Source organism: Ixodes scapularis, unplaced genomic scaffold, assembly GCF_016920785.2.
Source record: "Ixodes scapularis isolate PalLabHiFi unplaced genomic scaffold, ASM1692078v2 PGA_scaffold3__209_contigs__length_174095766, whole genome shotgun sequence".
Lineage (NCBI taxonomy): Eukaryota > Metazoa > Arthropoda > Arachnida > Ixodida > Ixodidae > Ixodes > Ixodes scapularis.
In genome coordinates this window covers 85,103,707-85,117,430 of record NW_024609868.1, presented here as the reverse complement: position 1 = coordinate 85,117,430, position 13,724 = coordinate 85,103,707, and the positions used below count along the sequence as shown (strand labels likewise).

At 43.8% G+C, this 13,724-nt stretch overlaps 1 protein-coding gene across 1 annotated transcript; it reads right to left on the bottom strand.

Annotated features, from left to right (window-relative positions):
* Nucleotides 1-2,043: 2,043 nt before the first annotated feature.
* LOC121837085 (leucine-rich repeat-containing protein 20-like) lies at nucleotides 2,044-10,982 on the bottom strand. The gene is made up of 4 exons (XM_042292515.1): nucleotides 10,661-10,982; nucleotides 5,871-6,014; nucleotides 5,210-5,377; nucleotides 2,044-4,294 (listed from the first exon to the last, which is right to left on the bottom strand). Exons 1-4 carry the CDS (start codon nucleotides 10,755-10,757, stop codon nucleotides 4,113-4,115), a joined length of 591 nt encoding a protein of 196 aa, XP_042148449.1. The 5' UTR covers nucleotides 10,758-10,982; the 3' UTR covers nucleotides 2,044-4,112.
* Between the last annotated feature and the right edge of the window lie 2,742 nt (nucleotides 10,983-13,724).

Sequence of the window (13,724 nt, the reverse complement as noted above, 5' to 3'; positions counted from 1 at the left end):
ACATGAAGGGGCTTTACTTTTAATGTGCCCGCTGCATGTTCGCCGCTTCTGTGCCTTCCCGCGGTTGTGTTTTTCGACCTAGCTTCGTAGTGAAGGTTTGGCACTTTGACTTAGTAACCATATAGTACCTAAGATAGCTCAGATCACAGGCATTATAGGTCGTATTAAATACCTTCTTTCCACAAAAATTAAGTTACTCCTTTATATTTCGCTCTTTTACTCTCATCTAAACTATTGTCAATTGGTATGGGGAACAACAACATTTTCAAACCTTCAACTTGTTCATATATTACAAAAAAAAATGTCTTCGGCATATTTACAATGAGCCTCATGGAGCGCCAAGTACTAACTTGTTCTACCGCTCCCATGTGATTACTGCATTCAACTTGTATAGATATCGATTAAGTTTGAGGTATAAATCAGAAACACAAAACAATATTACTAACTTACGTGATCTGGCTCATCTTCAAATAAAGAACCCATAACTATAGTTACTCAATAAGACTTAGAGAAAATTGGGTAGTGCGTACACCTCGTTCGAACTATGGAAAAGATTGCCTAAGTTTCATACTGCCGTCTTTATTAAACAGATATCATCTTGTGCATTTTGATTTATTTACCTGTAAATACAGTGAACTCCGTAGAATGTATGAAACCGAGAGAGTATGATTTTGACAATTTTTTTTTGTTTAATTGTGTGCACCCTAAACCTTTATGATCAAAATGATTTTTTTTTTTTGTGAGTGTTGTTGCAATGTATTGTTAAGATTACTTTTCTTCCCGCTTTTTTTTTCTCTCTCTCTCTCTTCTGTGAATACTTTAGCACGATGCTGCTTAGCTGCCAATATTAAGGGTCTGTGGACTCGTCAAGCTGCAATGCTGTAGCTTTTTTCCACAGCTCCATCATCTTCTTTGTGCAAGGTGAAAAATGAAATGATTTGATTTGATTTGATTTGACTTTCGTAATCTACCCACGTCCAGCGTTGCCCTGAGTGTATTTTCAGTCATTCGACCCGCACGAATCTCTCGGAGCTCGGGTTTAGTCGTGTGTCCCGCAGTTGTGAACAGTAACACCTGCAACGTACCGCCATTTTTTTTTTTTTTTTTTGTTACGTTGGAATGTGTTTTTACGAAGCGTTTGTGTGTTCGACGGTTTCAAAATTACTATGAAACGACATTCACCAGTGCCAGAAATTGATAAAATCTACATCAGAAGTATTTTTCGGTTCATTTATTATCGGCGGATCGAGGAGACGAACTGAGGTTGAGATGTTTGCGGCGCTTTCCGCCAGCGCCTGGAGGGGATCCGTGTTTTGAATTTCCGGGTCTTGCGTAAGAAATGTTTGCGCGGACTATGGCCCCGAACGTTTAACACAGCGCTGTGCTCAGGCAAGCTGACATTAACTATAAACTAAGGTTGGCTGCTCCACCGAATATTTATGCCATTCTGGTCGTGTTCAATGCGAAATGCTTCTGCTAGGAGTCGCACCGTGCAGAAACTTTTTTTTTTTTTTTGCACGCTTCCAATAGCATCCTTGTTGGTCAGACTACATAAGCAATTAGGGATGCTGATTATATAACCCGAAGAGGAAGGCTCCGAAAAAGATGCAATAACGGTTCTATGTGCCAGTGCAGCATGAAGGCTGGTTGGCACCAACGAGCTTGAGTTGGTTGGCACTTGTGTCGGTTGCGTTCGCAGCAACCGAAACGAGGTCAACGATGGAGTTACTGTGGCACGTGTTGACCGCAGACAACGTGATACTTTTGCAAACCAATCCCGAGTCACGGTTAATTGTTCCGGTGCTTTGGCCGTTTCCGTTATTTTGGTCGTTATGAACGCGAGCGTTGCAACTTAATGAATTATCCTTAACACGCAGAAGCCCATCGCTTTCAAAGCCTTGGTACTCAGGCGAAGTGTGCTGCAACCCCCCCCCCCCCCGCCTAAATGGGTCATGATAGTAGATGTTATCACAAAAGGTCTTGTAAATTAATAAATTGTATAAAGAAAGATCCACACAGAAGAAACACCAATGACACACAAGCTACTCAACTTCGTTGATTTTATTAAACTACCGAGCTTGCTGCTCTTTTTTTTTTTTTTTTTTTCTCTCAAACAAACGACTCACGCGTCAGCGTGTTTTATGAACAGGGATCACAAAAAGCGGTTTACACTGTCCAGCTGATATCGCTCAGTGCTGGAGTCAAGCTCAGGAGGCCACCACCAAGTGCGCGTACGCACGAGATCAAGTCGCCATTGAACAAGTTTGGAATACGCGCAGGATACAAAGGAAAAAAAACTGACTCATGTACAAACACTTGTGCCTTCTGCAACCTGCTGTTATCGAGCTGTGGCGCTCGGTCCGACTAGGTAAAAAAAGAATACAAAAAATGCGAGCGTTGACTCAACTCCACTAATCGCCGCGCGATAGTAGATACCGAAAAATAACCAAAATCGACATCATTGTCGTTTAAAATTAGCAGCGAAGATTTGGTGATTCAAGCTATTCACTGTGATATGTTTTTTTCCAGAATGACAGCTTGTCCAAATATGAGTCGTCTTCCCCTCTGACGAGATATGCATCACAACTTACACTGGAGGTCTTCTAAAATATTTACTCAATTATAATAAATATAAAATACCCACCTTCCCCAGAGCTTGCCCAAGACACGGAGTTGTCTTAGGCAAACTTGAAGTATTAGAGCATTGGAGGTATTGTCTGCAGCAACACCAAGCCTCAAAGTCTTGTTTCTACCAGTGATGCCTCCAGACTGTTAACTGCATAGCGCTAAGAATGTGGCTGCTTATACTAGGGGAGGTTGGTTGGCACTTGATATAAACTCGATGCTGGTTCAACTCTGTCAATCTAGCATTGCTTCCTGCAAATGCGTCGCCAAAAAAAAAAAAGAAAGACGACTCACGGAGGTTTTTTGGATGGTTGACCAAAGTTATAATACACTTTAAGGATGGTCTCAGCTGTCAAACAGAACGATATGAATCAGATTTTTTTCATATTGTGTTCTCAGGGAATTTCCGATAAATGCATGAACCTGTAGAGCAGTAAAGACGACGTCCTGTGGTGGACCGTCTTTGTCGATTTAATTTTGGAGCATTGCCCGCGCTGTGAAGGCTACTAGACAACAATGGGAAAGAAGTAAAATTCAGCAAACGAGAGCACATATTCAAATAAGCAACAACAAAGAAACAACAGTTCCAAGCGCGCACAAATTCATGTGGTGCTGTATGCAAAATAAATATATCTATGTACAGCGATAACTTAATTCGCTTGTATAATACATATGTACAAGGTGGCGCATCTTTTTGCGCATCATTTTACTATACACACTCAATCGCTTGCATGTATATCAGTGAACGCGGGCGTTCAAGTTTTTAGCTTACAGTTGTGATAGAACTTCTTTTAAGACAGCTCTGTCTAGTATCGCGAGAGTTGTTGATATAACAATGCCCGTTGTATTTCCCCTTCGGTTTGCGCTAGGTATACGTAGGATGTGGACATGCTTTTTGTGCAAAAAAGTAGAATCCGCAATTTAAACTGAAATTACCCCCAAATGAAACTAAATTATTTTATCTGTGACTTTCGTAAGTCATTGAGAACATAGTTTGGTAAATACCTCGTGGTTTCTTGAGTTTTCAAAACTAGAAGGTTAGGGACGCTTGTTTTTCCTCATTTGTACTTCAGTGTATACTCTTTCGTACTCATATTAAGTTCTCAAAGTATCGATTTATGAGCTGTCTGATTTCCGCCTTTTTGTCACAATGCAAGCTCTAAAATTCATTTCACGCATTCAGAAAAATGTATACAAACATGAACACCTCCCCGACATACTCTCCTTTGACCAGACACGATCACAATTGATCAGTCGCGCGAAATGCTGGGTGAGCCGCGACCTTGCAGCCAGTGGCAGACCAATAGAGCAAAAGATCATTCCATCTCTGTCCCCACGGCCAATCAAATGTCAGGTCTCAAACATTTTCACAACTGGAGAATCACGAAGCGTTCACGTGTGATTCGGTCCCACAACCAACCCAAGCTGCAGCTCCACTCTGGAGCACAAACAGCATGAAATGGCCAGGAGAAGAGGCGTGCGTGGGTTCACTTGTCCTCGTCAGACGACTCGTCGTCAGAATCAGAAGAGTTGGGTGGACTGACGTGGACGACCATTTGGGTCGACGAAAGGTTCTCGAGGGCGCGACAAGCGTCTTCCGAGAGCGGATTTTCTTCCAGATGCACTTCCCGCAGCGTGCTCACGTTTCGCAGCCGAGGCGTCTCTACGTCTGCGAACAAGTGACGAGCGTTTCATGTAGAAGTTTCCCTGCGTTATCAGCCTCACTATAATCACTGAGAAGATGAAAACGGCAGAAAGGTGTTTTAGGTGTACCACCACCAGCACGAGCTTCGATCCTACCTTTGGCGACGCTTGGTCTCTCGCAAGCATTTAGCGCACAAGCGTAACCAGAGCAGAAAGAAAGACAAAGTGCGCGTCCTGGAGGCCGGGGCATTTGAAAAAGACACCCTACCGTTTTTATCTCGTCAAATTATAGATAATTGTACTGTTTACAAACAAAAACCGTTTCTTGTGACATCCGATCGCTCTGTTTCGGCAGGCCCTCCGAGCCTGTTGATGTCAAAATTCCTGGGACGATTGACTTCTACGGAAATGACAAAGTTTGGGATTTACAGAGATCTTGATGTTGCGCGATTCAAAGTATAAGAGGGGATCGGTCGTCTTACAGCAGTAATGAAAAATTCTCCAACAAATATCTCACTAACCGGTCCTTTAGCTAACCACTTGGAGAAATATATGGCATGCTGACTGGAATCTCATACACGTAAATAATCATTCTATTTGTCCCCTTCTTTTTGTCCCTTCGCTTGAGGGTTGCCATGTGTAAATAATGCTCAGATCTTATGTCAGAAGCATGGGGTATTCGCTTGTCTATGGCACCTTTTGATAGCGCTTGTGTTCATTTTCTACTTTGATGTTGAAAAATCCCGTAAACTTAGAAGCACCGCAGGTACTCCGAAATGAAACAAAGCTCTTCTGGAAGCCGCATGGATTAAGTGTTTTGCAAGAAATAAGTTCACATGTCGTATGGAATCTCATTACAACTTTAAAATTAAGTTTTTGATATAGATTCAAGGTCACCATGACCAATGTTCCAATCAGAGGGCGTGAAATTCGGTCTCACCAGAGATGTAGTTTTTGCGAGCGTCCAGGTAGGTGAGCTTCGGCAACCGGAAGATGACCCACGGCATGGACATGTAGTCGTTGTAAGAAATGTCCAGTTTGCGAAGCTCGGGGATGTCCTTGAGTTCCTCCGGTAGCGTGCTGAGCCGGTTGTGGGCCAGGTTCAGTTCTGCACAGCAGATGTTATAGTTAAAGTTATTTGCTGCTTCTAGGGGCAACATGTACAACTTAAAAAAAAAAAACGCATAGTTTGTATAGTGTATAAACACCGAACACCACCACTCCATAGAAGATTTAAAGAGGCCAAATAATTTCTTATGAATCCACAGGGCTGTATACCGGTAACATTTACCAAGATGTTCGCCTCCTTGTTTCTTAAAGAATGTTGCTTGTTTTTTACATTCGTAAGTAAGCTGCCATCAAAAATCATGCCTGTGGACGTGGTCAAGCATCGAAGTCAAACTTTAGGTGTTGAACTATAGTGGAGGATATGATTTTCTCCGTATTTGAAAAACAGCTGTCAGCGTTTATGAAAAACTATGAACTATGTGGAGTTAAGGTGTGCGATAGAAGAACAAAGATCGTGAGCTGTTAATTCGACCAAAGGTTTTACGTCTTACAAGGTCAATGATCTGCACGAAGGGTTTCGCCATATGTCTTACCTGTGATGTGGGTGAACTTCAATGGAAGCTTGGGTGGAATCTTGCGTAGAACGTTGCTGGAGAGATCACAAGCCAGGACGACGGTGTTCCTCATCAGGTGGAAGATGGCGTCGGGAAAAGACATCAGCTGGCAGTCGGAGAGATCTGCGAGCAAAGAGCGGGAGCTTAGACCAGCCTACTGGGGCCTTCATTTTTCCTCCGTCATATTTTTATCACTTAAAGTTTAATATATACATAAACTATCTACCCAAAGAATGAACACTATTTCTTAGTAAGGATTCACACCACCCACTCGGCGTCTAAATGTTCTTTTGATCTCATTCATGACTGATTCATGTATTGTAGACCAACAAATAAAGATGATTATTTTTAAATAATAGAGTGAGTTGTATTTATGAAATAGTATATTAAGTGCACTGTTTTATGCTCGTGTCTATCTCTCCATTTTTTCTTTCGGGCTATGGGCACTGGTGGGTGAAGAAAGTTTGGCGTTCTTACTGGCGCGACGCGCTGGTAAGAATATGTTCAAGCCGCGCCACGGCCTGTGTTCTTAAGCTGCCTATAGTACTGAAAATGTCATAGAAACAGTCAATGTTTTCATTGACTTTCGAGCAACTGAGCAATTGAGCAACGATCGCGGCTTTCCTATTCGACCACTTTCGTTCTCTATTCAAGCAAGCAATTCAGAAAACCATGGCTCCGCCTGGACTCCAAAGTGATTAGTGCAGCACAGTAATGAAATAACCTCTTGGCTAAAAAAATTAGCGGGGCCATCCTGAATCCAGTAAAGAGGGACAATGAAGCGCGTGGTGCTGACACCTCGACTTGTCAGCATGTCGAAAGAGGAGACCCCTGGCTGCGCCTCACTGAGCGGCACCATCCGTCTGTGCGTTCCCTACCAGCTGCCAACGAGCATCAACCTTGTGCGCATCTGGCCGGCAGTCGTGCTCGTCCAAAACAGCAAACGGTCACCGTTCGCTCGCTCGTCTTTCAGTGCCGCCGCTGCCAGGGGCGAAGACCCTAATTTAGCGCATCCCAGGAAGCGCAAACTTTCGCAACCAAGTGCCCGCACTCGAGGTCCGCCAGCAGTCTTTTTTTCTTCTTTATTTTGCCCTGACGTCTGTTGCTGAGGTCGGAAAACGCCTCGCAACAAAACAAAACGAAGGCCCGCGAGGGACTAGCGGCAGAGACGCTTGCCTGAGGAAGTGGCAAGTTGGTGCCAAACACAGCAGAGGAGCGGCTATAGCACGCGCAAACTGCGCAACGACTCGTCGCGTATATAACGTGTCCCGTGCTCTTGAACCCGTGCCCAAGGCGCAGAGCGAGGAGTAATCTTTCTGCGCAATTATTCTCCCCGCGAGGGTCCGTGTGCCGAACGACTAAAGCCTCGCCACTGTCTTCCAGGGACCAGCTGGCAGGAGACCCGAAGCTCCTTCCGGTTGCGGCTTGTCGCGGAAAGTCTCACACACACAGAAACTTGTTTTTAGCTTCTATTTCTTTTTTTATCGAAGACGTCTGTCAGGTAGTGTGAAAAACTACTGACTACGTTGAATGCAGTTAGTTCTTGTCAAAAATAGGTTCTGTGGATTTCACAACCCGGATAAGCTTGGGTTGAATTTGTAACGTGCGGCCTTAAACTGGCATAATTTATGGCACTGCCTTCTGCGTTAATTTCTTTTTTTCTGTACACCGTTCAATTTTTGTTAAAGCTTTTTCTTTTTGTTTCATGTTGCTACTTAGATCTTGAGTGTCGAACCGTGAAGTCGCGGTCATACAAAAGACAGCCCGCAGACACTGACGGTCACATGACCAATGACGGTAACATTGGTCATACAAAAACTGTCTTCAGACATACTTCGAAGCATATGTGAAGCAAACGTACTTCGAACATGCTTGAAAAGAGTCCGCACATAATTCTGCCATCGTGCCTGCAGTGAACATCGTTTGAATGCTGTGTGAGCACTGTGAACGTGACTTAACATTCTGGACTGAAGGCTTTTTTTTTTAACCTGCTAAATCTCTTTACCTCCTTGTCCTTTCTTTTCATATCTCCTCATCGAGAAGGGAATTTTCGGAGATCAATTAATCGTGAAAGAGTAGTCTGGAGCCAACTGGTTGTAGGGTGCTACCTCAAAAAGGAGCTAATGAAGCTAATGTTTTTTTGTTTTGTTTTTATCTAAATCCTTCCTTTAAAGCTTCCTCTTTTTCTTCCTTACTCCAAGATGCACACCTTCATGATTGAATGCCGTCATGGCTATTTCAAGCCGAAAAATCAAGACCAATTAATTTTTTGTTTTCAGTTCCACTTCTTTTTTGTTTCATTTTCAGAGCGAGATCCAACGATTTGTGGTGATTTGGGTGCGTGTGAGTCCCTGCATTAGAATTTTAGCTTACATCGAGCCTATCTTACTCAGAAACGTTCACCCGTAACAAGTACGAGACAATAAAAGGTATTTGCACCTGTTCGTATCTAGAACAGAGCATGTGTGCTGGCATCTGTGAAAAGAGATTTCATGTATCAGAAACACACGAGGTACACAAAGGGAGCAGGAGGGTGTATCGCGATGCCCTTGTTGTGTTCAACGAGGTACTTACACACATATGTCTTGTTGTCTGCGCTATGCAAACAACGGACCATTTGTTCCCGCCTTGCTTTAGCTGGAAGCCATTGTTCTTGCGTCAAATTATTTTAATTTCTCATTCATTTGTTTCAATATCGTCTTGATGATGTATTCAGTGCTGGAGTTTTTATTGAGTTCGTTCCTCTTCCTTCCGGTTATCCTTTCGAGATAAAAAGGCGCGGAGTGAAAATTTGGAGAGGGGCCAATTTCACTCCAATGTCAACATTTCGGCAGCGGTTCGAGCACGTGGTGTCTGGAGAAGTTTCGAAAAACGTTAGGTGACTTGATGCCAGCTTGTGAAAGCGGGAATAATGCGTTCAAAAGCGCGTGGTGTCGCTGCTTCTCTAGAAATTTTGACGGCCTTGTAAAGTGGAAGCAAGTGAAAGTCTTACAACAGGAATGCAACAACTTTCGCAAATTCTCTCTTAGGCTTTTTTTTTTTTTGTTAATCACTTGCGCGTAGTCTTAACCAGAGCTTAAAGAATTACTTGTGTCCTCTTTTTTTCCTGTATTATTTCCGTTCATTCGATCACTTATAAGGATTTCTTTATTAAAAGATACTTTATAAGTGACCGAATTTATGTTTTTGTATTTACACATTCCTAGTAATTAAGTTAAGCTTATGCAAACAATTCTATATTTAAAAGAAACTAAAATGTACATATCTGATAACTGCATGGGGTTATTGCTGTTAATTTTAGTCCTAAAACAATAGAAACTTAGTGCGCCCGATGAATGTTGCGCTCATACTAAAATCAAAATCATTTGACCCAAAGAATGTTCGATGACTGGCGGTGATTGAATTTTTTTAAACGTGTATATTGGATCAAGAAATAATATATGACTTATTCGCCCCCACCTTTGCTTTGTTCTCCTTCGGTACATTTTTTTTTTTTTTTTTTTTTTTAGAAGGAAGTTAGGAAGTGATAGCAAGAGAATGGCCAGTTTGCGCGCTGTTGTACATTAAAAATATCAATATTTACCAAGTAATGAACTAGTAAAGCTCGAATAAAGCACCTTTTTAGACGTACGTCGCCAGTCAGTTTAGTAAAATCGTAGTAAAAGATTCAATATTAAATCAGAGCACACGTGGTGACAACCCTTTTTAATTCGTGGCAGTACGCGCAAGCGGCACGGTTTTCCAGTTTATAGAGTGCTAGGATGACTCGCTTTGCCGACTTTGGTATCTTAGAGTGAGTAAATTGTTTTTAAGCTTATAAACTACAACTGCCTTAGCATACTCAAAATTCAAAACGTGTGAAGAGCGCACCGCGGTCAAAAAGCTCCACGAACCAGCGCAAAGCCGATCCCTTTGTCTTCTCGCATAGAAGGCTGGAGTAAGAGTGGGTCCATCCTCAAACCATCAAGGGCATTTTCAATTTAATCACGGACGCCTCCTGCGGAAGTTGGTCGCCAGTGTGCTTGCGCTGCGTGTTTCCGTTGCGAGGAAGAAAGCAGATGGAAAGACGTTTGCAGGCGATCAACGCCTAACCACGGAACCAGGACTGAGTGGTTGGAGACTCTCTGTAATCTAGGCTGCGATACCGATTGCAGCGCCACCACTACACGAAGGTGGAGTGTGCAGTAGCTAGTCGCTGTACAAGCTCAAGGTAAAGTGGGCCGGGAAAAGCAGCTCTCCGAATGACTATGGTCCGTTACAGGAGGTGTGTAAAATATCATAGTCAGTCACAGAGCGAGAACGGATAGGATGTCTCTCCCGAATGCCCAGCCTCCAGGCATCGCTCGCTGCCTTCACTCACGCTTTGGCTCCGCGTGCACGCTCGAAGTTTGAAACACGCCGAACGGTTATCCAGGGAGACGGTACAAGTGAAACACCTCTCTGCCGTTTTCATCCTGTCAGTTACTATAGCAAAGAAAAAAGTGCTAGAGCAGATGTATTGGTTCTTGCTAAAAGCTCGTGCAACAAAAACAAAAACAAAAAACAAAAAAAGAAAACATTTTTATGCAGGTTCTCCTCACTGGGGCTGTCCACAGCCCTTGAGGGAGCCTGTTCGTAACTCCAGAGGAGTGAATGCCACATAGTGGAAAAGGCGTGAAGGAAAAAAGCGGGAAGGGTGCAGCTGAGGAAAGTGGATATTAAGTGTGGTCCGTTAGAGTTGCAATTAATTGTGAGCTTGCGAACCGCGACGAACGCACACGTGAACTGACCGAGATTCTGGTTCTCCGTTGCATCCGTGCACCGATGGACCACCTTGATGACGGCCTTGCCGGCGGTTCCGGCGATGTCCACTTGAGACGGAGGCATCCTACGCCCTGGAGTGCTTCACCGACGACCACACGAGTTCAATAAACACGAACCCCAACTGGGAACCGCCCAACACTCCCCGGTGAGTGCTTTTCGTGCGATCGGGAGACAGAAGGAAACGTCGAGCTGACCGGTGTGTTGTCCCGTGTAGGGGGGCTCAGCAGGCCTCGGTCTCGTTCTTCAAACTCCGCTCGAAAAGCAGGTTGTGGGTTTTTCGAAGCGTCTGGGGCCTGGCGCCCTAAATATAAACCCTGCGGACCATCCCTTTCCTCCCTCCGCAGGGAATCAGCTGACCTCGGACCTGAGCCAACGACGAAACGCCCAGGAACCCTGCGCTGTTTTTTTTTTTTTTTCGTTTTTTTTTTTTAGTTTACTGTTAGCTGCAGCTTTGTAGACGCTTCTGGGGTTTGTAGACGCTTCTACTTAGTCTTTTTTATATTTAATTTTGATTTTTGTTCCCCGGGACCGCCAGGAGGAGTTAGCGCAACAAGGTTGGCGAGTTGCTCGGCAGTGTGTGACTCCTTGGCTGTGGGCTCGGGGTTAGACGCCGAAAGGGTTTGCGAGAACCCGCCGCTTTCTTTGTGAGCTTGGCGCTCGTGGTTTCTTTTAGCTCGTTTTTTTCTGCTTCCAGGTACTTATTTCTTTGGATGTCGGCGCGGAAGGGGGGCGGGGAAGCTGGGTTTCCACGGAGCAGACAGACTGCGTCGGTGTCATACGAGGTCGTTACGGAATTAGCGCTTTCTTTCGAGAGACGGTGGCGTTGTCGGGCGACATCCACGTGACGTGGACCCGTGTCCTTCGAATCGACGGCTTTCTTTAATAATTTTGTTTCGGGCCTGCTAAAGGGGAAGGAGAAAGAGAGAGAGAAAGGGGAGGAGGGCGTGCGACTGAGTAGGTCACGTGACTAACCGACGCAAGCGGAAAGGGGTTTTGCGTCATCATCCTCGCGTCCTGAACCCCCGAAACTTTATGTTACAATCCATTTTGAACGCTGGTTGCCGAGGGGGTATCCGCGAAGCGGAAGGTGTCGAAACCGAGGAAGGCTTCGAGAAAGTGTTCCGGTGTCGTGCGTTTTTCTTATCCATCCTTGCTCCAGAGTGTAGAGGCCGTGAATAGCGTACCTGTGAAAGATGCATGCGCGCTCGTGACTTGACGCAACTATTGTCGTCATAGTTCTTTTCGTTCAATGAGGGTGCAGCCCACTGTATCAAATTGAACTCCAAGTGACCTTGGCACGAGCTGTGCTCGTTTTGCTTGAGTCAAAGTATGGCTTCCTCCGCTGCAACGCGAGCTTAGAAAATGAAATTAGCCCATTAATGTATCTGGAGGTGACCTAGGCTGAGGACTTTAGGAGCCAATCAACCCCCAATCCTGCGTTCACTAAAACAACATCCGAAATTTGGTTAAGCAACATTGGAGTCGTTAGCTAAAACATTGTGGACAGAGCTTCATTTACCGAAATATCACGAAGGTAAAACCAACCCTTGATATGCACATATCCGATGCAGATCCCATCAGTAGAACGCGTTGCGACGTAACGAGAGGGACCTTTCCGTATATTATGTTTGCGCGTGTGCCGATAGTGACTATAGTGAAAGAGTGACTTGGATTGAATCGTTCTCCATTGTGATTGCGGAAACAGAAGATTTTTGTTGGTTAGAAGTTGAAATAATTTTGTCAGCACTAAAGCAAAGAACATGTGCATGCAACGTTAATCGTTTTTTTACTACCGACTTTCTTGCTATATTCCTTCATTGCTTTCTGTAAAAACAAAAATTAACTTTTTTTAACAATTGGAGTTTGAGGACACTAAAGGGAAACACGCGCCCACAAGGCAGTGCTTGTTCAAAATTATGTACGGGCATCGTTGTTTTGTAGTAATTTTTGGGTTCCGTTACTCTGTCACGTGACCAGTGGAAAGTGCCCCACTGGGGTCAGTAAACTTTGGGGGCGGTTTATTTTTCGTTTCGAAAAAGGTAACAAAAACGCAGACGCGGGCCGTGTGTATCGGTACACACTCATCGCTCGGGCTGCTATATTTAGGATAAGCGATGGGAAAACACCCCCAAACCCGTGAGCCCACCTCGCGTGATCGTGCATAGCTTCAAGACGCACGTGGCTCATCACGCACTTCCTGAAAGATCTCAACAACAAACTCTTTGTTTCTCTATTTGTATTGTTTAGCCAGTGCGTGTGTTCTTGTGATCCGTTGTTTTCTCAATCCTTGGCAGATCATTTGAAACTAGAGTGTTTCCCTGGTTTTTGAGCTGTGCCGGCTTCACTGGTTCAATTTGGGCTAGGAGTTAAGGAATTTTATTTTTATTGTGATATATAACGTTTGGGCCTCTCATCGTAGTTTATGAATCAAGTATGTCGGTATTATTTGCAATGTAGTCGAAAAGTTTTAGTAATTCAGGTGTTCTTGTTAGTAATAACAACATCGCGGCCGTGAATCCTGACAATTTATAAGAACACGAAGAGCGTCTCCTCACAAAACGGGCAGCATTTTCTTATTAAACAATTTTGAATTATATGACGTGCAGTCCCGAAACATTGGCATCGTTTAGGTGGCCAGTAGTTCATTTGCTTAGTTTATTTTAGAACTATGGTTTGCTTTTGAGGTAGATATTTTGTAGTTCTAATGCAACGTTAGGCTATCTAAGAAACGAATTTGTTTATATATATATATATATATATTTTTTTTTTTAGAATGAGATCACGTTTGTGGGTGACCAGCTAAAATGATGAAGATGCTGCAAAGTAACAAGAAAACATTTTGTTTTGAAAAAAAAAACCGATACACACTGGAGATTTTAGAAAACGCTACGTACATAAAAACTAACAGGCTGGAATGACCATTGCCATCTTCGCCATAATCTTTAACCTTCATCATCATCATTATCTTCTTCACTGTTTCTATCATCCCAGCTGCGCATCCAGCGCAAGGTATGGCAAGCACATAAAGTA